The sequence below is a fragment of the Oncorhynchus mykiss genome, chromosome 26 (genome assembly GCF_013265735.2).
Source record: "Oncorhynchus mykiss isolate Arlee chromosome 26, USDA_OmykA_1.1, whole genome shotgun sequence".
Taxonomy (NCBI): Eukaryota; Metazoa; Chordata; class Actinopteri; order Salmoniformes; family Salmonidae; genus Oncorhynchus; species Oncorhynchus mykiss.
The window spans coordinates 13561567-13587115 of record NC_048590.1 but is presented as its reverse complement, the minus strand read 5'-3'; the positions used below and the strand labels follow the sequence as shown (position 1 = coordinate 13587115).

Here is a 25549-nt window from a genome sequence, read left to right as displayed (position 1 = left end):
TAAGACAGTGTGCTTTGGTACTCAGAGTCGCGAATATCCCATGGCGGGTAGGATGACGCAATTGCAGGGCACAGCTGTATATGACTGAAGGGGAGGGAGGGAGAAAAGAGAGATGAGAGAGAGTGGACAGAGAGACATGGGGGGGAAGGAGAGAGAAAGATAGAAAGGGAGGGACAAATGGGAAAGAGAGAGGGAGTGAGTGACAGAGAAAGAGGGAGGAAAGAAGAAGAGAGTGAGAGAAAAGATCATGGGCAGGGTGAGGAGAGTAAATGGAGAGAAACACAAAAAACACATGAATCACTGGTAATAGTGCTTAATGGAAAATAAAAAAGTGAAGTAATTCCCTCTCAGATCTGACAGATTGAGAGAGAGAGAGCGAGAGACAGAAAGACAGAGAGGAGAGCTCTAGGTTCCCAACACAGTTTAATCAGCCTTTATGTCCTTACTATCATGTTGCAATCATCAGGAAATGGGCTGGTGATCCATTGCTTTTACAAAAGTAGAGTAATATAATTTGGTACTTTCTCTTTCATGTTTTGGTTTTACCCACTTCTCATGTCAAATACAGCCAATCCAATAAATGAGATCAATGATGTAACTAGTGTTATCGTAGCCATGAACAAATAACTACTCCACATTTGACAAGGTTGACTGGCATTATTCGCAGATAAGATACAGCAGAGCATTTGCCACAAAGCGTGAGCAAACATTGGATGTGTGTTGGATGCGTAACGAGCGTCCTAATCATGTTATGAACACCTCTCAAGTCACTCCCTGTAGAAAGACCATGGCATCATGAATTCCAGTGACTATGAGGCTGTGCAACCTCTGGTTGTTACACATACGGATTTCCATGCATTTCATGTTTTAAGTGGCGCTTAATTCAACTAATTATACTCAGAATCCCTTTCATTAAATAGTTTGTCTCTCTGGGGCATCTCCAACACACAGCACATTCAAAATGTACACTACCTACTGGATTAGCACGCACGTAGTGTCATTAGCAGGGAAAAAGCCTCTTATCTCGCTAGCCCCCCCAGTTTGTCAACCTATAAGCACAGGGGAGCAGCCATCATGCTAATAAGTGGCACACAGGAGGCTAATCGTGCACTGTGGGGGCATGTTCTTAATTCAGCTTCATATGTATGTGCATGGAAGGTAAGTCATTTAGTATAAATTAACATTCTGTATGCTTTTCCGGAATTCACTTCAAATGTATTTCCAGAGATATGTGCATCGACACACATGCAATTATATATGTATAAATGATAAACTACACACACACACACGCGCGTCATGTACAGTACCTAATTATTTTTAGGGAGCATTGATGCCCAAATTCAAATTGCTTTGAAGTAGTCATGCCTTAAAGAAAACACTATCTTCTATATTTTCAGTGTATATATGAAAAAAACTGAGAGCTGCGCATTTTCAATGGGCATGACGACCTTGCACACAAACATATCCAGCTACACACACATACAAAAATATCCAGGGCTAGGGGACTTTCTAACCCAACTTTGGCAGAACAACTATTCCTGGGCCTTGAGATAACGAATGTGTTCTAGAATCAAAAATTACTTCCACAGGAAACGTCAAGGGTGAGAAGCAATAGTGAAGCATGGCAGAGGCATGGGATTCAAGTAGATAGGCTGTACTCACGGCACATGTTCCCTTCATCGTCGCCGAGCGGGCAGTCCATCTTGAAGTCACACAGCTGTCCAAGAGGGACCCCTGGGCCCTGGTTACAGTGGTACTGGCCCTGGAGGGTGATGTTGTGGATTGGGTAGGGATCTGGAGAGAAGCAAAGAGAGAGATAGAAACATATCTGTCAACAGAGGGCAATGAATCATCATCAGAATGACATGATTGAGGCTTTAGGGTGTCTTAAAATGGACACGTATGCCAAACTGGTATTATGTAGGGGAGAGTTGGGTAAGACATTTTCTTTGAGAGACGCAGAGTAGGTGAAAGGATGATCTCCGCCTGTGTACTTCCCACCGTGAATCAGGGAGGAGGAGGTGTGATTGTGTGGGGGTGATATGCTGGTGACACTGTTAGTGATTTATTTAGAATTCAAGGCACACTTAACCAACAAGGCTACCACAGCATTCTGCAGCGATACACCATCCCACCTAGGTTTGCACTTAGTGGGTCTTGACGCAAGAGCACAAAAAAGAGCTTTGAGGACACCTCACCCTGGGTGAACTTGATGGAAGATTTGGGTTTAGATGATCCATAGACACAGCCACCAGAAGCACTGCAACTAATAATAGCACTGCCACCTCACCACACAGCCACCCGAAGCACTGCAACTAGCAACTAGCACTGAAGTGCAACTCGCACTTCAGTGCGAGGATACGCCGCTTTAAAAATAGAATTCAGAGCATTGGTTGACTTGGTCCTGAAGAAAGAGTATATAAGAAGCATGCTTTCAATGGAAAGACATGATAGTGCCACTTGACTTATCACTGACAGACAGCTCGTGATACTTCAACTATCATCAACCTAAAAGGTAATATCTGACTTTCATACTCTAGAACAATTGTATCTCTTGACTTCTGATTTCTGAACGAGACATACTGAGACAACCACCCAATACACTCCTTGTGCTGAATACATCCACCTCCTAACCGGAGTGGATAAATAGCATCAGTGGTGTTACAAAGGGTCTTGATCTCGAACAGTTCTCTCCACTAATCTGTAAATCATAGTACAACTTCTAGTAGGAGAAACAGATACTGAGTGATTGGATAAGCCTCTGGAGAAATTGTGAGTGGAAGAACATACTCTTTGGGGACCAACCAGGTCAACCTGCGGAAAGGTAATTAACCACTTGTTGTAATAAGGCATTAATAGTAGTAAGTGTTTTGATGATGATTGATGTTATAGATTAAGGACCAAAAATAAACTGTAATAACGTATCCAACTGTGTGATTTGCAAACATTGAATAATAAGTACAAACTAGACCCAAAACCCTAGGGGAGAGAACACCTCTGACACTCCCAATCTAGGGAAACAAGTCTAGTTTCTGCACTAAAGACAATATAACGGTTTGGACAGAATAATAATTTTATTGTAACAGGTATTCTCTATATTAATATTCAAGTAGTATTAGTCGACGGACATAGAATGTAAATCGTAACCAAGTTATAGATTGCGTGAGTCTAGATATAAGAGCATACAAAGGGAAAGTGAAAGTAAAGCAAGCGGTACTCTAAGTCTGATTGATATTATCTAAGATCCCGAAACCAGCCTAACGGCATCACACAAGGCTAATCTCCGAATAAAGGGCAGGATACATAACCAGGTCAGTCCGGCGGACCTGTGAGTCACCTGTTAGCCGGGTGACATGAGAACTTGAGTGAGACGACTTGTATCACTCTCGACGGGGGTACCTTAACGGACCTATAGCGAAATCCCCTACCGCGACAGACTATCATTTGTTTTTCAACAGGACAATGACCCAACACACCTCCAGGCTGTGTAAGGGCTATTTGATCAAGAAGGAGAGTGATGGACTTCTGCATCAGATGACCTGGCCTCCACAATCACCCCGACCTCAACCCAGTTGATATGGTTTGGGATGAGTTTGACCGCAGAGGGAAGGAAAAGAATCCAACAAGTGCTCAGAATGTGGTAAATCCTTCAAGACTGCTGGAAAAGCATTCCAGGTGAAGCTGGTTGAGAAAATCCTAAGAATGTGCAAAGCTGTCATCTAGGAAAAGGGTGGCTACTTTGAAGAATCTCAAATATAAAATATATTTAGACTTGTTTAACATTTTTGTTGGTTACTACATGATTCCATATAAGTTATTTCATCATTTTGATGTCTTCACTATTATTTTACAATGTAGAAAATAGTAAAAATAAAGAAAAACCCTTGAATGAGTAGGTGTCCAAACTTCTGACTGTTACACAACATCCTGAAATACACTGTATCCCTAGAAATGATCAGAATTCATGTAAACATTAGTTTAAAAATATATAGGATAAGTTGAGCGACAGGACAGTAAGTTAAGTTGCCTACACATTTCTCTAATGAATTAAATATTACCATGTCTATCTTTATTTCCCAAACACAATTCATCTCAATAACAATTTTGCATCCTTTAACAGTCTTAACACCAAACATACACTTTCTACTTTTTTAAACACTTAACACAGGCCCTGTTTTTACTTCATATCCCAGTGATACTAACTTACATTACGCCTGGAAAGAACACTTCAATTTGCTCAACTTGCAATTGACTCAACCATTGAATGCGGAAGACAAATTTTGGTTGAATGCATTCACTTGTGCAACTGACGAGGTATCCCATTTCCTTTCCCATTCCCCATGACCATTGGTTCAACTTACCCCAAGGCAAACCTTTTTACTATATTAGACCACACAGCTACAAGGATTCACTTTCATGCTAGGTTTACGACCACATATCGAAGCTTTTTGAGACCCCAACTTAAGTACAATCTTAAAAAGATCTACCTTGGTTTAGATATAAGCATCATGAAACCTCTAACGCACGTGTCAAACTCTTCCATGGAAGGCTGAGTGTCTGCAGGTTTTCACTCCTCCTTTGTACTTGATTGATGAATTAAGGTCACTAATTAGTAAAGAACTCCCCTCACCTTGTTGTCTTATTTGAAAGGCAAAATAAAACCCACAGACACTAGACCCTCCATGGAATGAGTTTGACACCCCTGCTCAAACACAATAAATGAATTTGACTTTGGTGAAAATCCATTATTTGGACCTAACTTGCTTACCACTTTTTCTGTGTGGTTTCTTCAATCACAGACTTCATGAAATGATGACCTCTTCCTAAATATTTGTTCAAATGATTGATTTTGGGTTTCCTAGAAATAAGGGCGGCTCAACTGACCCCACTCTCCCCTACCATTTACAACAAAAAGTATACATTGTAAACATATACACACATGTACTTTATATACATATGATGTGCTACCATGTTGTGAAACTGGGAGGGATCTGAACAAAAATATAAACGCAACAAGCAACAATTTCAACGATGTTACATAAGGAAATCAGCCAATTGAAATACACTGCTCAAAAAAATAAAGGGAACACAAAAATAACACATCCTAGATCTGAATGAATGCAATATTCTTATTAAATACTTTTTTCTTTACATAGTTGAATGTGCTGACAACAAAATCACACAAAAATTATCAATGGAAATCAAATGTATCAACCCATGGAGGTCTGGATTTGGAGTCACACTCAAATTAACGTGGAAAACCACACTAAAGGCTGATCCAACTTTGATGTAATGTCCTTAAAACGAGTCAAAATGAGGCTCAGTTGTATGTGGCCTCCACGTGACTGTATGACCTCCCTACAACGCCTGGGCATGCTCCTGATGAGGTGGCGGATGGTCTCCTGAGGGATCTCCTCCCAGACCTGGACTAAAGCATCCGCCAACTCCTGGACAGTCTGTGGTGCAACGTGGTGGATGGAGCGAGACATGATGTCCCAGATGTGCTCAATTGGATTCAGGTCTGGGGAACGGGCGGGCCAGTCCATAGCATCAATGCCTTCCTCTTGCAGGAACTGCTGACACACTCCAGCCACATGAGGTCTAGCATTGTCTTGCAGTAGGAGGAACCCAGGGCCAACCGCACCAGCATATGGTCTCACAAGGGGTCTGAGGATCTCATCTCGGTACCTAATGGCAGTCAGGCTACCTCTGGCGAGCACATGGAGGGCTGTGCGCCCCCCAAAGAAATGCCACCCCACACCATGACTGACCCACCGCCAAACCGGTCATGCTGGAGGAAGTTGCAGGCAGCAGAACGTTCTCCACGGCATCTCCAGACTCTGTCACGTCTGTCACATGTGCTCAGTGTGAACCTGCTTTCATCTGTGAAGAGCACAGGGCGCCAGTGGCGAATTTGCCAATCTTGGTGTTCTCTGACAAATGCCAAACGTCCTGCACGGTGTTGGGCTGTAAGCACAACCCCCACCTGTGGACGTCGGGCCCTCATACCACCCTCATGGAGTCTGTTTCTGGCCGTTTGAGCAGACACATGCACATTTGTGGCCTGCTGGAGGTCATTTTGCAGGGCTCTGGCAGTGCTCCTCCTGCTCCTCCTTGCACAAAGGCGGAGGTAGCGGTTCTGCTGCTGGGTTGTTGCCCTCCTACGGCCTCCTCCACGTCTCCTGATGTGCTGGCCTGTCTCCTGGTAGCACCTCCATGCTCTGGACACTACGCTGACAGACACAGCAAACTTTCTTGCCACAGCTCGCATTGATGTGCCATCCTGGATGAGCTGCACTACCTGAGCCACTTGTGTGGGTTGTAGACTCCGTCTCATGCTACCACTAGAGTGAAAGCACCGCCAGCATTCAAAAGTGACCAAAACATCAGCCAGGAAGCATAGGAACTGAGAAGTGGTCTGTGGTCACTACCTGCAGAACCACTCCTTTATTGGGGGTGTCTTGCTAAATGCCTGTCATTTCCACCTGTTGTCTATTCCATTTGCACAACAGCATGTGAAATGTATTGTCAATCAGTGTTGCTTCCTAAGTGGACAGTTTGATTTCACAGAAGTGTGATTGACTTGGAGTTACATTGTGTTGTTTAAGTGTTCCCTTTATTTTTTTGAGCAGTGTACATACATTTGGCAGTAATTTATGGACATCACATGACTGGAAATACAGATGTTCACAGATACCTTAAAAAAAAGGTAGATCAGAAAACTAGTCAGTATCTGGTGTGACCACCATTTGCAGCGCCACACATCTCCTTCATATAGAATTGATCAGGCTGTTGATTGTGGTCTGTGGAATATTGTCCCACTCCATCTTGTGGATGGAATTGCAGAATCTCTGCATGAGACCTGGACAGAGTCTTAGGACAAAGTCAGGGAAATGATCTCGGAGGAACTGAAGATGAACCACAGGAAGTTTGAGGTGGAGCGCGCCCACAGGACTGGAAACCCCACTACCGGCCCAGGTGACAGTCCCAGGTCGATGGTGGTCAAGTTGCTGAGGCTCAAGGACAGGGTACCTGTTCTGGAAAGAGCCAAGAACTTGAGAGGAACATACATTATCTTAAACAAGGACTATTTTAAAGCTATGCGCAAGAAGAGGAAAGAACTTATCCCAGCTATGAAAGCTACCAGAGCATTTGGGGACATTGTCCACCTTCACTCCCAAAAGCCTGGAGTGGATGAGAGAGCCAGGCCTATGGGTTAATAGGCTTGGCTCTCTCATACCTTTTCCATATTATGTATATCTCTAATAAACTACCTAGGAAAGGGCTGAAAATGCCCATACAAATATTCACTTCATGAAAAGTATGTGGACACTCATCGAACATCTCATTCCAAAATCATGGGCATTAATATGGAGTTGGTCCAACATTTGCTGCTATAACAGCTTCCACTCTTCTGGGAAGGCTTTCCACTAGATGTTGGAACATTGCTGAGGGGACTTGTTTCCATTCAGCCACAAGAGCATTAGTGAGGTCAGGCGAATATTCCTGGCTCGCAGTCTGCGCTCTAAATCATCCCAAATGTGTTCGATAGGGTTGAGGTCAGGGCTCTGTGAAGGCTATTCAAGCTCCTCCACATTGAACTCGACAAACTATTAATGTACTAACCTCGCTTTGTGCACACGGGCATTGTCATGCTGAAACAGGAAAGGGACATGCCCAAACAATTGCCACAAAGTTGGGAGCACAAAATCATCTAGAATGTCATTGTATGTTGAAGCGTTAACATTTCCATTCACTGGAACTAAGGGGTCTATCCCAAACCATAAAAAACTGCCCCAGACTATTATTCCTCCTCCACCAAACTTTACAGTTGGCACTATGCATTGGGGCAGGTAGCGTTCTCCTGGTATCCGCCAAACCAAGATTCGTCCGTCGGACTGTCAGATGGTGAAGCGTGACTCATCACTCCAGAGAACGTGTTTCCACTGCTCTAGAGTCCAATGTCAGCAAGCTTTACACCACTCCAGCCAACACTTGGCATTGCGCATGGTGATCTTAGGCTTGTGTGAGGATACTCAGCCATGGAAACCCATTTCATGAAGCTTCCGTTGAACTGTTCTTGTGCTGAGTGTTGTAACCGAGGACAGACGATTGTTATGCGCTACGTGCTTCAGCACTCAGTGGGCCTGTTCTGTGAGCTTGTGTGGACTACCACTTTGCCTTTGTTGCTCCTAGACGTTTCAACTTCACATTAACCGTTGATCGGGGCAGATCTAGCAGGGCAGAAATTTGACAAACTGACTTCTTGGAGAGGTGGCATTCTATGTCACTGAGTTCTTCAGTGAGGCCATTCTACTGCCAATGTTTGTCTATGGAGATTGGATGGCAGTGTGCTCAATTTTATATATCTGTCAGCAACGTGTGTGGATGAAATAGCAGAATCCACTAATTTGAAGGGGTGTCCACATACTTTTTTTTATATATAGTGTATCCTGATGCCTAGTCACCTTACCTCTATACATATCTACCTCTACCATTTCAGTATCCCTTCACATTGTAAATATGGTAATGGTACTGACTCTGGTACTGACCCTTTATATAACTTACTTCCTTCTGTTCTTCTTATTTCTATTCCCTGTGTTTTTGTTTTACTCTACTTTATTTTATAGTATCATATTTTTACTACTGGTATTGCTTACTGCATTATTGGGAAAGAGCTGGCAAATAAAAAGCATTTCACTGTACTTGTGCACGTGACAATACAACTTTAATATAAATACTCTAACAATATTAAGGCTGGTTTGCCCCCTAGGGCCACCGTACAATATGAAAACAGGATATGAATCACTCTTTCTCATACCGTCTCAAGGTCTACAAAGATTTCACAGGTCACAAACAAGTTTCACCTTATAATGACATTTCCCGTATCACCGCCCAGAATCAGGAAGCCACTGTTTCGGTCCTGCCATTTGATTTCTTACTGGTATATTATACAGAAGCCACAAGGGGAAAATATGTGTGCCGATAAGGAATGGTGATAGCTCGTCTCTGTTATGAAATGCTGATTGTCTGGCTCTGTTAAAGTGATGATGCACTGTGAAAATAAACTGCGAGACAAGAAATGATGGAATACTAGTAGCCTAGAGCTTCTTTCTCCCCCTTATGATTTCTGTAGCCATCATCAAGCTGTCAAGAAGAATGATGATAAGAATTTGTCTTTGATAGGTTTGATGAAGTTAGTGTCAGTGGGGAGCAGTTTTTGCTCTTTGAAAAGTGCCAAAATAACCAACAGCTAAGTAATGAACAACAATAGTAAACTCTATTACTATCATATTGTGTCAAAAATGTTAGTCAGGCATGTCGGCTTGGACCTTACTGGTTCCCTATTAAGATAAATGTAATATATTATTAACATCAAGGTCATTTGAACCTACTCTAAACAACTTGGAATAATACACTGATGATACCAATATGGGTATAAGGTGTCCATATTAGGACATCCTCTAAGTCAGTATGGATGCACCACCAACATACAGAACAGCCCACCAACCCACATTTGCCAAAATATTTACATGTGACATGCTCAGTATGACAAATTAAAAGAGACAGATTGAGATCAGGCCGGTAAGTACGTCTGGGGGAAATATTTTGATTGCAAGATCACGTAAAAACAAGAAGTTCCGAGACCTCATTTGAATTCAACTTTCACTGTGGCTGGGTTAAGAATGTAACAGTGATTTGAATAATGACTGAGTAAGTTAGTCTATTGAAGCATACGCCATAAACTAAGGTACAACAACAAGTCTATGGCAGATGTGAATGTGCATTTCTGTTTTTCTAATTTGGCATGAGAGGGTGAGTCACCTCTAATCACAATTATTGTCGGGACCGACATCTGGAGAATCTATTGAAAAGTTTTCTGTACACAACTCCATCAAGTCTAGCTTGTACTCTGGGGATGACGTTTGTTCTTTAACAAGCCTCTAATAAGGTACCTTAGTTATCTTCCTTACTATCCCTGCTGATTATACAAACAACATTACACCAATAATAATGCTTTGGACTTCCCTAATTTTGTTTGTCATTAAATTGACTTTAAAACATTTGCCTTAGTCAATGAGTAGAAGTACTCCAGAGTTGCTTGTATATTACGAACAGAACTGGACCATTTATTTTCTTTCCGTTGTAATTCCATATACATTTCCCTATGTAATATATTGTTTGCCTTAATATATCTCTAAACTATTTGAATTATTTTCTTATTCTTTCCGATCCCATCCAAGTTATCTATTTCCCTGTTTTAACCCATTATCCCACAACTCTTATTGCCAATATGGACAATGGTTACAGTTTAATTTACAGTCTCCTATTATCTGATACTGCACCCATTCGTACCACAACATTTCCCTGTAAACAGTAGGCAAACACCTGCTGAAACAGGACAATAAAACTGAGAACTACAACCAGAACCACATATACTGTAGTCTATATTATGGCTCTGATTACCAACACACCACTGCCTTGTTTCAATAGTGGACTCTCCATTTGATACCCGGTAGTTACCAATTGTGTTGAATGTACCAGAAAGTACACATTTGTACCACAATGTTTCCCTATAAAGACTAGCAAATACCTACTAAATCAGGACAGTTAAATTAAGCACTACCACTACACGACTGCTTTGTTTTCATACTGGGCTCTCCACTCTCACCCAGGAGAATCTGGGGGCTTCTCAGGGGTCACACAAGGGTGAGCACTTCACTCACACAAATCTCTGGTGGCAGAATGGGGAGATATTCATGGAGATTTACAGTCGGCGGAATCCTAAGATGGATGCCCCTGACGCTCCCTCTGGACAGTGGACAGGACAGGAGGCATTCGCTCAAGAATTCAATTAACTGCCCAGAGCCACGCTCTATTGGTCAGAGTACAGCCCAATCACGATCCATCTCTGTCAGAGGAAGCCACTCAGTAGGAGGAGAAGGGGGATCTATGCCGGGTGCATTGCGAGTGTGGAGACCAATGTGACAAAATTGAAAATAAATGGAAAGAAGCATCTTCGTTTCATTTTGACAAACTTCTGTGTACAGTGTGTCTCAGAAATTATGTTCATGGATTGAAATGATGACTGTTTACTTAGTTATATGTAAAATAAACAAGATTACAATGGAATTAATTAGTACAATAATGAACTGCTAGCAATGTTAAGTATCTGAAGTATTTTGCCCAATAAAAAACTTCATTTAAGTAAGAGAAAATAATAGTAAGAATGATGTAATATGCAATGGTGCATTTTCAATCAACTGAATAAAATATTTATCTTTAAATTGACATGTCCCTGCACATTTTGATTGTACCCATTTTTTGGTTTACCTTGTTGACTTTTGTCCTCCATATATCCTATTCATTACATACGTCACGTCAGATGGATGCCTTGGCCAGAAATACATTTGAAAGAGACATACTAAGTGTCTTGCAGACACAGTGCAAAGAGACATCTTTACTCTTCTTTTCTCACCTTCTTTGAAGCCTTCGAGGTGAGACTCACTACTAACGTGGACACGCCTAGCCCTCTGTGAGAGTGAGGGTATAGCAACAACAACAAAATGAAGCTACCAACATGTATAGAGTGGCAAGGTACATCAAAGCACCACAGAGTGGTGGGAGTGTGTCTTTTTGTAAAGCCACGTGCTACACTGAGTCAGCTTTGATACATTGGCGGTCCCCTGTCCTTGATGTACAGTTGTTTTCTCTGTTGGGTCACAGAGGAGCTAGCGATGCTCCCAGCTCCCTTTCAAATGAAAATCATCACACGTGGAGTGATTTTAAAGTATGGCGGCATTTGGGGGTGGAGCTACTAACTAGTCTACTGATTTGCAGGGTTTATAGTCATTCACCAAAGCAAAGTTATCAAATTAACACCGCACTTGAATTCTGTATTATGAGCTCATGAAATACTATTATGAACAAGCCACTTAATGTGACCTCTTTGTGTATATTTTGAGTGCATGTGACATGTAATTATTAGTTGTTTTCTGTTGCAAAGCCAGAAGACATACAGGAAAGTATTTTTTTTTTTTTACAAATCTATGTAACGACACTGTAATCACACTAATGATCATTATGTATGTTATCACCATGTTATCATATAGGTTTTAACGACACCTCAGAAGTTCAGATCATTTAAGTGTAGGCCGGGTTCTACCACCTCAAGAAAGCAGCAAAACAAAACGTTGAGGTTGTTCAATCAACATCAATGATTTAATTTCATGTCCATTCAAAATCTAAGTTCTACTCTCACAGGAGACTAGGCTGATCCAGATGTCGGCTGTATTTGACATCCGTCGTTGTATTAACATTTCGCCCAACTTGCCCAGGGCAATTGAAGACTTCCTCAATATCATCAAATAAGACCCGCAGCTATGATTGCATCTGAGAGGGTGGGTTTGTAATACGGATATGGTTTGTATTGGTAAAGAGAGGGACATTTCTCACAAGTTGTTTTTGGAAGGGCCTAAGGGTGGAGATCAGAGGGATAGAAGAGGAGATGAGGCTGAGAGCCGCGAGATATAGACAGAGGGTGGATATTTTAGCAAGTTGAGGATAAGTGAGATTAAAAGCAAAACATCACTAATTCATGCTATTAAAGTGTTTTGTAAGTAAAAAAAAAAAAGTTTTTCAGTGGGGTGAGATATATCTTAATTCTAAAAAAGCACAAAACGCTTTAACATGCATAAATGTACATATGTTACATTTGCAGGAGCATACACACACACTGGAATTGTTTCTGTGTGCTACATTGTGTTTGCCTCTTACTACTTCCATATCTACAAACCCAATGCATTTATTGATTCATGAGTGTTTCACTAGCTGGCCATTGGGCCTAACATTTACTAGGCTGATTGACATGAGAGACAATAAAATCTCAATTACGCCAACCATCGCCAATCATCCTTATTAGATTGCAATTGGGTCTTTCAATTCCGTTCCTACCACTCATTTATTTTGTCTCATTCTCATCTATGCTCGTTTCCCTATTCCCTATATAGTGCACTACATTTGACCAGAGCGTTTTGGCCCCTGGTCAAAAGCAGTGCACTATGTAGGGAATAGTGTACCATTTGGGACGCATCTTATTTCTGGACTCGATCTCAGCAAGAGGATAAATACCTATTCTGTGTCCATCATTCTTAGGTAATTCATGTGCCATTTTTTTTTGTACAATAGACCGTTGACTTTGATTCCAGATCAATTCACCAAGATGCTAGCATTGTGAAAAAAACAGATAATTGATAGAGCTTAATACTAGAACCGCCAACGTCATCTTATTGGTGTCATTGTGAATACATTTTTTTTATTACTGTATTTCAAAAAAATATATATATTTAAAATAATATACAGTTCCAATCAAAGGTTTGGACACACCTACTAATTGAAGGGTTTTTATATATGTTTACTATTTTCTACATTTAAATTTAAACCCTGGAATGAGTAGGTGTGTCCAAACTTCTGACTGGTCCTGTATATATTTTCAAAAAAATATATGGGGGATTGGAAATTATGCAGAAAATGTAACTGATAGAAATATGTGGTATGTGCAGTAACAGTCTATTGGAGCTCATTGTTGCTATCCAATTTAGAACTTGGTAGATCTCACAGGCAACCAGCATAACAATTCCACATAACAGTACAAGAGTACATATCATGGTGCACATACCTTTTGTTCTGAAGTAGTTACTACACTATGCTTCAATGAATATGAGTCTACAGTTCTCCAACAATGTGTCCAGCCTCTTACACTTCTACCACAACCTGCCCTTCCATCCATCCATCCATCCCTATACCCGACACTCTATCCACTCCACCACCTAACTCATTTCACTTCCCTGGCTCCCCAGAATAGAAGTGATTGATGGGTAAGGTGAAACCCTCCCGCCACTGTGTAGCAAATCACTGAGTATATACTTGCAGTAACGCCCCATTAGAGGCCTGCAGCAGCATGTTGTAATGGTTAGGGAAATGGCCCAGGGTAGAGGAGGTTAGAGGTTCAAGTCCCCTGAAGGGACTTGCTGTTGCCTTATCTGGTGTACTTATCCATTGGTGACAATGTGTAAGTAATAGAAATATCTGCAAAGCGAAACAAACTAGAAGTGTATAAACAGGAGTGTAAAACAGGACTTAAAATATGGTATGACAAGTGATGATCCAGTGTTCATAAGCAAGGGTTATTGTCATATGCCCCTGTGCTTTACTATGGCACAGACAGACACAAACTGAAACACATTTATTATTGACACGATCTGTTAATGAACTCATCCTGCCAGTCCTTTCTTTCGCTAACACTCCTGTTTGCTTTGTGTGAGACAAACTGGGAGAGTGCGGACGGCTGCGATTCTCCTGAATAACAAGCTCATCTGTATGCCAATACAACAGCCGGTGCGAAATACAGACATGTCACCAGTGATATGCCGGAGACATTTCGACTTGTCAAAGGGAACAATGAGCCTAAGCGATAGATGCGTCAGCACTCAAGTTGCTTTTGGGTAATGCAATGGAATCACTTTTTTGCCCCTTGGCAGATGAGTTCATTGGCGTTGCAGGATGAAAAAAGCTTAAGGACACATTGCTTGATTAATTTGGCCTGTGTGGCTGTTAGCTGACGAATATCTCACCAAGCCACGGCTTCAGTAATCGCTTTTGCAGGGAAGATGCCACAAAAGGAAGGAGCGTGTCAGATTTAAGAACTATCTGTAGATCTTAGCAGGGTTCTCTCAAATTGCAACATTTGATCTGAGGCATGGTCACAAATTCAAAAGACTGCCGTAAACTACATGTTCAATTTACATAAATTCTGTTGATCAAATATTGTACTTATCGTGGCCTACACACCGAGAATGAGACACAAATACAAGTTCTGGTGTGCAACTCTTAACCCCAACGTACTACAAAACGCATACGCTGGGATTTGGGAAGCATATACAGGGCGTGAATAATTTGGTAAATAAACTAACATGGACAAAACAAGAAACACAAGTAGTGTACAGACATTAAAAACAAACAGAGTCATTAACGCCTCGGGAAAGAACCAAAGAGAGTGACATATATAAGGAAGGTAATCAGGCAGGTGATTCAGTCCAGGTGAGTCTGATGAGGCATTGATGTGCGTAATAATGAGCAGCCTGACAACCTCATGCGCCGGAGAGGGAGTATACTTGACAAAACCCCAGGGACAGAATTAAAACAATGACTAAAACCGCAAGCTCCTATCAGCCTTAGCCCCCCCCCCCCGAATCTTCACAATACCGATCATTAATAGTCGCAATTAACTCATTACGGAAGCAGAGACTGGAACAAATAAGGCAAACAAGCAAACCCCACAAGGGATTTGAGTTTGAGAGTGGGCCTTATCAAACACACAGCAGAGGCATGTAATTCGAGCCAGGCCTAGCGGCAGGTGCTCGAGGGACGAGCAGTACACTGCACACCGTTCTCCTCCATTGTTGATCAGCTGATAGCTGTTGTGGAGAGCTGGTGCGAGGGATTAAGGTTTAGCTTGGAGAGACATGCGGAGGTGGATGGGTGTACTGTTGAAATGTACCCAGGTGCTGTTTTAGGAAAGAACAGAGTGTGCGTGTGTTGTTGGCCCCAAAATGGGGACGTTGTGAGCTACCCAACAGGAGAACAATTAGAGTCTTGTCTAATTCTTGGATTTGCATGAGCAACAGCAATCTGTTCTGTTCTGTTCTGTTGTTGGAGGTCTGAGAGGCACTGTTACGCAAATAGTAGGGATGAGTTTTATGTGTGGAGCGGGTGTCTGCTTTTGTGTGTGTGTATGTGTGTGTGTGTTGGGATCATCAAATAGATTTTTGCATTGAATGTAAAGTGCTGCATGTGGAAAATGAGGAAGTAATACAGCCAAAATACATTTGCTTGCATCGATGTGTGTGAGCATTCAATATGTTTGCATCTCAGATAACTCAATCATGATAACTCAATGGATCAGTCCGGTGCATTTCATTTGATAACATCTGTGAGTTTTGGGCTCAATTAGACAGCTGCCAGAAATAATATCACGTCAAACATTATAAATCAGTAGATTTACTGACAGAATTATTGAACTGCTCTGATTTTGCCCAAAAAAAATATTAACGCACCTCAAATTGAATCAGAAAATTGGAGCCTTAAGACTTCAGAGTCATATGTATTTTCTGGACTAAAAACACTGAAATATTCTGCTTGAACAATCAGTCTCAGCCTCTCCATAGAATTATATGGTTCCCTTTCAATAAAGGCTGGTAGATTTAAATGTACCTTCCTTTCGCTTCAAACAGAAGACATGGAGTACAATAATGGCCTTTTAAGGGAGACATTCATCCTTTTCCAAAAAGATGACACAAAGTACAGTTCGATAAAATGTTTGGTGTGTTCGAACATTTGTAAAAACCTAGAGTTGAAAGGGGTTTGGATTTACAAGTTTCTAGGACCATGGTTTCTTGGCTAGATATACGTAGTTCTCCACAGTAAACATTTATCTCTTCGTGTCGGTGTTAAGACTCAGAGCGATGCAGTAGAACTGTTTAAAGGGGAAACTGTGTATCAAACTGAAGGTTGCGACTACCTCCTAAACTTTTCTGCCACTGCTTGTTAGAAGATAAGTTGTCTGCACTTTGATGTGCAATGGTTCTTAAAGTTTAGTACTTGCAGACTACTCTGTTTGCAGCTTCTATCTAGTAACTCACTAAACAGATTTCTGAAAAACATAGTTAACTTAAGAGTTTAGGACATTCTCTCAATTGACTTTTGTGTAAAGTCTGTGCCTAAACAGTCAAGCTCCATGGTGACGCTTGGTCACTTGCGAAAATCAATTTAGTGCGGACATCCCATCAAGTATTTGTCCACACTCTGTTTCTCTGCTTTTACTGACACACAATAGCTGCTGTAACAGTGATTTGCCTGTTCTACTAACCCAAAGTGGAAAACCATAACTCAACTTGTTACTCTTTTGAAATCCACATACCACACATACCACATTATTATACCACATTTCTATAATAATGTACACTTCCTCGAAACCTCAAAGCAAGGGTCCCTACATTTCTGCATCCAGCTTTGAGGAAATTGAATCAGCAGGATTAACCTAATTTAAGGAATTCTCAAGGTTCAATTAGAGCGATGCTATCCCCTGTAGCACGCCATCCGTGCATTTCATTCCACAACATACAGTAATTGGGTTAGCATCCAGAACGGCAGCCGTTAAAATCTCCAGTTTAAAACATTTGCAAGGCTTTTCAAACACCCATTGCTGTGTCATCAAAACTTTAGCTATGAAAGCAACTGTTTCCAAAGTTCACTGTATTTCCCAGAAGCAAATACAGTAGTAGCTAATTTAACTGAGTTTTTCAATCCAAAGACAAATAATATGAAATAATGACAATAAGATGAAATAATAAAATATAACATTCATATTACATCAATTTTACATTTAAGCTATTTATTCAGTTATTTTATTTAGTGATTTTCAACACATCACTGAGAGCATTGTGCTTGGAACACAGTAAATTGAACAAAAAGGAAGTGTAAAGATGTGAGCAAGGAACCTTTGACACTCGATTCAAGGCTACAGAATAATGAAATGTATACTTCACATGCCTTCAAAAGACAGGCATTTTGGTAAGCTGTTAATTAACATGTATGTATTGTTTTGATGGTGTTATTGTTTCATTTTTTTTGTTTATAAATATGTGTCTAACTTTTTAAATCTGCAATTTTGGGAATGGTTCATAAGTAACATTTCACTGTAGAGTCTACACCTGTTGTATTCAGCACATGTGACCAATAACATTTTGTTTGATTTAAATAAAGTAGGGGGACAGCAGATGATAATTTTTAGAGCGAATCAGCTATGTTATCTACATAGATGTGGATGTACAGCACCCACTTGAGGTAGACAGTGCCCATATAACCACATATCCAGGACCAGATTAGACAACTCCAAATCCTAACCTTCTCTATAAAGAACTATTAGTAGAACCCAAATATTTGATCTTGGATCAGTCTTTAGCCTCAACTTCTACCCACTCCACAGCACAATCAGTAGCGTGCAGACACACAACACAGCAATTGCTAGCTTAGATGTTCACTTACCCACTGTGCAGTTGGTGGTGAAGCCCGGTTCGATGGTAGTGGTGAAACCCGGGTCGATGGTGGCGGTGGCGTCCTGCTCGATCGGCCGGTCATAACTGGCCTGGATCCTGAAGGGCGTGGTTCCGCGGGATCCCAGGATGAGGTGGACCACCGCCCAGCTGCCGAGGAGAGAGATGAGCATCAAGATCAGGGCCACTAGTAGACACCCCAGGCGACAGGACCCCCCGAGCCTACTGTTTGGGTAGGGGGTCAGAGCAGGGGTCCCCTCTTCCTCCAGCTGAGTTTCCCCCTCCATAGTGGTCTCGGGAGAGGGGGCAGACTGGGTTCCCGAAGAGCCTGTGGGGTTTGAGTCCCCCTCCTCCTCCCCTTGCAATTTTGGAGGGTCCCCCTCTTCCTTAGCCTGGTGGTGCATGCCCCTTTTCAGTTCCCACTTGGGTGGACAAGCTTTTGGTGGAGACTCTTTCTAAAGCTGACAGGTGGCGTGCGTAAATGACACCCTGCACCTCACTGCGAGAGGTGGCTGAAATGGAGTGTGCAGGTGTGTGTGTGTGTGTCAGAGTCAGAATGGATGTGTGCACACTTCACACACCACTGCTAGCCCCTGTGTGCAAGTTAGGGGCAGAGGAGATCCTGAAGCGAATGCTCTCCCCAGCCAGCCACCGCCTGCCTTTGTGTAGTTCAACGTGGTCCATAATTTTATTAAGCAAATTGCGGCTTATTTCAATTTGGCTCCGGGCTACTGACCAATGATTTATCCCTCCCTCTTTCTCTCTTTCTCTCTCTCTCTCTCTCTCCTTCCTCCCCTCTCTCTGTCCAATCATCCACCATAACCATGTGTGTTTCCTGTCATATTTACCTATGACACATGTGGCCTCTCCCCTCTCTATTGGATCAACATGAGGAAGTACAGTAGCTGTGGATGTGGCTACTCAGTAAACACTCAATTACAAATGCGCACATTCACGCACAAGACACACACACAGACACACACACTTACTGTAGGTACTTAAATTGACGTATATGGTTAACTCTTGTTTCCCATGCATTGTACATCATTTAACCTTTTAGTGACATCACTGTTGTTTAATGTTTAAATCATTAGTTAATCAATTGAAATCTTAATGTTTTAATAACGTAATAAAACAATTATCTTCACATTGATTGTCTTTTGACAGAATGATTGTCAATTCTTAATTTAATTTAGTGTACAGTTCCAGTCAGAGGTTGACACACCTATTAGTTCCAGGTTTTTCTTAATTTTTTACTATTTTCTACATTGTAGAATAATAGTGAAGACAACAAAACTATGAAATAACACATATGGAATAATTTAGAAACCAAAAAGTATTATTTTGTATTTGAGATTCATAAAAGTAGCCACCCTTTGCTTTGATGACAGCTTTGCACACTCTTGGCATTCTCTCAACCAGCTTCATGAGTTACCTCTGCTGCAGAGAATAAGTTCATTAGAGTTACCAGCCTCAGAAATTGCAGCCCAAATAAAAGTAAAATATACATCTTAACCTCAACTGTTCAGAGGAGACTGTGTGAATCAGGCCTTCATGTTTGAATTGCTGCAAAGAAACCATTACTAAAGTACACCAATAAGAAGAGACTTGCTTGGGGCAAGAAACATGATCAATGGACAATAGACAGGTGGACATTTGTCCTTTGATCTGATGAGTCCAATTTTGACATTGTTGGTGATTTATTTAGAATTCAAGGCACACAACCAGCATGGCTACCACAGCATTCCGTAGTGGTACGCCATTCCATCTGGTTTGCGCTTAGTGGGACTATCATTTGTTTTTCAACAGGAAAATGACCCAACACACCTCCAGGCTGTGTAAGGGCTATTTTACCTAGAAGGAGAGTGATTACAATTGTTTGTTTTGTTTTTTTTGGGAGTGCTGCATCAAATGACCTGGCCTCCACAATAACCCGACCTCAACCCAATTGTTATGAGTTGGATTGCAGAGTAAAGAAAAAGCAGCCAACAAGTGCTCAGAATATGTGGAAGCTCATTTAAGACTATTGGAAAAACATTCCAGGTGAAGCTGGTTGAGAGAATGGCAAGAGATTGCAAAGCTGTCATCAAGGCAAAGGGTGGCTACTTTGAAGAGTCTAAAATATAAAATATATTTAGATTTGTTTAACACCTTTTTGGCTACTACATGATTCCATTTGTGTTATTTCATAGTGTTGATGTGTCTTCACTATTATTCTACAATGTAGAAAATAGTAAATATAAAGAAAAACCTTGAACGAGTAGGTGTGTCCAAAATGTTTACTGGTACCCTATGTGTGAACTGCTTCGACTGGGAAGCATGCAACAGGCTTTACCAGGCAAAATGTGGGCTGCTTGTCCAATCAGCATCCAGGATCCAAACAACCTGTTTTATAAATCTAATTTAGACTCTTAAAGGTTACGTCCCAATGGCACCCTATTCCTACATAGCACACTTCATTTTACCAGAGCCCTATGTGCCCTGATAGAAAGTAGTGCACTATATAGGGAATAGGGTGCAATTTGGAACAGAGTCTCAGAAGGGAGTGTAATGATAACGACCTGTCACTGAGCTTTAGACAAATGGACCTTTTCGGCTTTGTGTATAGTCCTGCGTTTCTCAAAGCCCATCCATAGACCACAATTTACCCTCATTGTACGGAAACAAAAATAGACGAAAGACTCAGTTAGCTAGACTACTGCCCGTTTCCAATTAATCTAATACATTTCATCATGCTATTCATAATTTAGTTATTTTTAGAGAGGGTTTATTTTGGATAATGCGCTCTCGCTCTGTTTGTGTTCATTTGGTGGGTTGGGGTTGTTAAGGTCGTAATCGGATTGGCCATGTTTGTTTGTCATTAGCTTTTTATCCATACACATTAGTTTACGGCGTATACATCCAATGTCATTGACTGTAATGGGCTAGCAAGATGAACTCTTGCCCACCATCCTTTGTCTATGGTAATAACAGTATAGTATATGGCTGGTACAGTAGGTTATAGTAGATAAGGTAAATATTAAGGTCAATGTGAATGCAGCACATCATTGAACATTAATATGGAAATATTTGTATGTCTGGAAGCTTTAAATAGATGTGGCATGCTGTTGGCCACTGTCTTGAAACTGTACACACACACTGCTGTCTCAGCTGACAGCTCTGCAGCACTGGCATCACAGTGACGTCCCCACAGACTTTTCCTACCTTGAAGAGACATGTTTCATTCAGAGGCCATCATGAAGTCAACAGGACATAATGATAGACCTGTCACTCCAGGCAGCCTTGTTTTGTGTGTGTGTGTGTGTGCGCGCGTGTGTGTGTGTGTGTGTGTGTGTGTGTGAGTGTGTGTGTGTGAGTGTGTGTGTGTGAGAGAGAGAGAGAGAGATTGTGTGTTTTGCAGGACTATCAGGGTCACAGTTTAATGGACTCTTCCCCCTGTGCGAAATGTATTTATTCTTCTCAGGACTTGATTGCCTTGTCACAGCATGATTTACATGCAAACTGCTACGACGTGCAAAACAATCATTCTCCATTCCCATTTTATCAGTAGATTATGAAAATAATGTACAGTCCTAGCACAACAATCCAAACAACATAAATTGACAGGGAAATAAATCGGAACCAAAATATTTCCGTGTCAGGTAAAATAACATTTCTCCCCCCCAGGTAATCCTTCTATAATGTTCCTGTGTTTATTTTAAAAACACTGTGATACTGAGGTTACCTTGTATCATATGGTAGCTGTGACATCATGAAAAAAATAGTTGTGTCATTTAGTTCGACTGCACGACCAGGCTCCAAAGAAACAGCCACGAACTGTCCTGTATCACTGCCCGTACGAACGGCCACTCTACCCGACTAGGCTCCAAAGAAACAGCCACGAACTGTCCTGTATCACTGCCCGTACGAACCGCCAATCTACCCGACTAGGCTCCAAAGAAACAGCCACAAACTGTCCTGTATCACTGCCGTACGAACCGCCACTCTACCCACTGCTGTCAGACTGTATAATAACTCAAATGTGTTTCCCCCCCAAAAACAATGTTTAACAATCACTATTTAACATTTCAGGTTCCATCGTGAAAAATGTCCTGCAATGTTTTAAGTGTCCTGTATTCTATTTTAGGAAATGTATTATTATATTTTAAGTTAGTTTTTTCTTTTGCCATTCTCCACACAATTTCATTATGATGTATATTCTGCCATTTTATCTGTGAGCAAGAATCAATCACCTCAAACTACTTCAACTTGTAAGCATAAAGTATTGCCAATGGCAGTCTTCATGCAACACTGAATGTAGCATCAATCAATCAAATGTGAATTGTACTGTAAACTGTAGAGCAGTTTACATTATACAGTATAGAAATTATTATAATGCAAACGTTATAGTCTGGCAGAATCAAGCTAAATCCACACAAAAGTCCATGACAGCAACACTATAATTGGTTAAAGCACAACCTTTCTAGGTTCAAGTCCCAGTAACTAAAAGGGGTTAACTACCCAGTAGAGTCCCAGTATGTATCTATAGCAACAGGGGAGGATTATAGCCTAGTATGGAGACATGGCTTAATATTATAATGGAATTTCCCCTCAGACACACATACAGCCAAGCAGACTTTGATCATGCAGGGACTGTGGATGGTTAACATCACATTGGCTTTTTATATCCCTGAGATGAAATCGATTGAAATCGAGGTGGCTGGAAGAGGTCTGGAGGTAGAGGTAGAGGTGGTTTGGAGATTGCAGGATCAGGGTATCTATTAAAGCCACATTGATTTTGACTGTCCAATAGCATACTGCACAACAAGTGGGGCCCGCCGCGCAGAGAAAACCGTTGATAAGATCGACCGCTTTGACTAGCCAGACTGTGTGAATGCTACTTCCTCAAAATTAAATGGGAAACATTTGAATGTTATCTGTCGAGGGGGCTGGGAACCTGCTGCGCCACTCCTTCATGTGATTGGGTGAGAAACGGTGAGGGGCATGCGGTCTGTGTGGTCAAAGGGAAACCAATAGAAAATGCAAAATCTGACATGCTCAACTCAAAGTTCTGCAAATAACTCAATCTTCCATTCAAAGTTTCATTCAGGTGAAAGGTGAGTACAACTGTTTTGACTGTTTGTTGTTGACTGTTTGTTATTGACCTTTATTTTCCCAGAATTCATGAAAATAACATAGTTTACTGACCACTATGAAGCTTAACTCAAGGTTAGCAAAGTTGTTCACATCTGAGTCACAAAAGCGACTTGTCCCGCCTTTCTATGCTAAGCAAATTAGCTAGTGTGAGAAAGCAACAGTCAAAGCGAACCCTCAGCTATTTCATTGTATACAATTTTCACAGAGGATGAAATGGAAGCGAAACAAACAAACAAACCGGGAAGGAAAAAAGGAGCGACTCACACTACTAGTGAGTCGGCGAGGGATTTGTGTTGGGGTGGCAATTTCACATGCCCTAGAAACACCAACAGAAGCACAGCAAGCAATGAGACAGGCAGGAACACACAGTCATTGCCCCTCTCTCTCAACTCTCTCGAACTGATTCAGGCCGTGTGAGGCAGCCAGCGTGGCTCAAAATGAAAGAGAGAAAGATTGAGGAGAGAGAGAGGAATATGAAGAGAGCGATAGTAAGAGAGACAGAGAGAAGGACGGAGAGAGATTTGTAGGCTCTGAAAGCCCTAAACTTCCATTGAGCTCCAAGTCGACCCCCATGTCACAACTGACAAAAACCTTTCAAGACCAAGCCATGTTGTCTCTTTGAGTTCCATCTCATGGTCAGGGAACCACACGGCTTCAATATGATACTGTTCACACTACTGAGTAGTCAAATGCAGCAGTATTGTGCTGGCCTGGTTACACATCCACCAGAAAGGTATTGTACAGGCATTGTCCTTTCCAGCAAAGTTCCAGCAACTATGGTGGGTGTAGAGAAGAAGCATGAACATTCATAAAAAAAAATATACTGTATATCTGAGCCAGAACAGAATGGTTCAGGTCGGCACGCTATTGTGAAAAGGGTATGAGTCAATAGCTAGTTCCTCCTAGACCTCCCCATACAGAGACACAGTCCATCCCTAATCTTAGGCCTAAAAGACACAGGAAAAAAATTAAACAGCACTGACTGTCAATATGCCAGGCTAAGTGGTCAAATTGAGTGACATTGACATAAATGAATAGTGTTTAAGGAATCCAAATGTGGACTAAATAAGAAGACAAGTGTGGGGACGATATGAATGACGAAAACACAACTGACAGTAACTGTCAGAGAGATTAAAGTAGACGGCACGCGTCAAAATGATTGATTGATGACCTTACGTCATTTTGACCTTTGCGTGTCCGAATATGTGCCCCCTCCCCGTCCCCCCTGTTCCCGTGGTCACGTGTTATTTTGTGTTATTTCAGATCTCTATGTCATCCTTTGAAGTATTCCAGTTGATGGATGTCTAGGGGGCTGGTTGAACTGTGGTTGTTGTGTTTGAACTTTTGGACCTGGTATGACCCCCCCCAGATGTATCGCCCATATGTGTATCTGATGAATCCGGAATGTCCTGGGCATATGCCTTATAAATGTCCAGAACAAGGTTTGTGAACCCCGAACCGTAAACGCATTTTTTTTAAACATGGATTTTGTGATCAGTGGCAAAGCTGTGATGACTGTAGCAACTGAAGCAGGACCGCGTCTGAAACATAGAGAAAGGGCAAAGTATACCGCTGCAATATACGATGCTCCAAAAAAGCGGTTTCTAAATGTGTATAGAACCCAGATACCGCCCGCAACTGCGCTGAAAGATGAAGTGCCGATGTCTAACGGCCAGCAATGGGGGTATCTGTTTGATTATTTGGCCTGTAGCGTGAAGCTCTATACGGTAGCCGAAGGAGAAGAATATACCGCCCAGACATTAGGAGTGGCCTATGGGGTTGAAGACTGGACTGTTTTTCGCCAGGTTTTGTGTCCCGAACTGAGCCGTCTCACCAAGGGTTACAGCGTGTTCACAGGCTACGAGACCCGTTGGGAAGGTACCCCGGACCCCTCTGGAAGAGTATTTCACCGGGTGAAAATACAGAGAAAGAATGGCCTTCCCTGTGGCTGCGTGGAGTTCTATATCAGCACCGAGGAAATCCGCAAACAAAACATCAGGGATGGCGGTTTGGTCGGTGATTTTAGGCTTCGAATGCTTATTCCCTTTAAAAGTTGGCCTTTATTGGAATTGAAAATGTTGGATGTGTTGGACGCTCTGTTTGTACAGAGCCAACAGCGGCAGAGCATTGTTCGGCTAAAGAAGTGCATAATCTATACGAATCCGGAGGATTACGACGCAAAGCAGCCCCAAGAAGGTACATCGTCAGAATGGGCAGTCCCCGAAGAAAACTAGGTAAACTGAGTAGTTAACCACGCCCAGATACCCCCAGGGGCTGGTTCAACAATAAAAGGAGGGTCC

General features: G+C 41.8%; 1 protein-coding gene across 1 annotated transcript in view; it reads right to left on the bottom strand.

Moving 5' to 3' along the window:
- LOC110506268 (ALK tyrosine kinase receptor) overlaps positions 1-18744 on the bottom strand; it is a 150315-nt gene extending 131571 nt beyond the window's left edge. The window contains exons 1-2 of the mRNA XM_021585704.2: positions 18106-18744; positions 1663-1794 (exon numbers count right to left, since the gene is read on the bottom strand). Of these exons, the coding sequence (XP_021441379.2) occupies positions 1663-1794; positions 18106-18517 (544 nt within the window). The 5' untranslated portion in view covers positions 18518-18744. The remainder of the gene's footprint in view (positions 1-1662; positions 1795-18105) is intronic.
- Positions 18745-25549: the final 6805 nt, after the last annotated feature.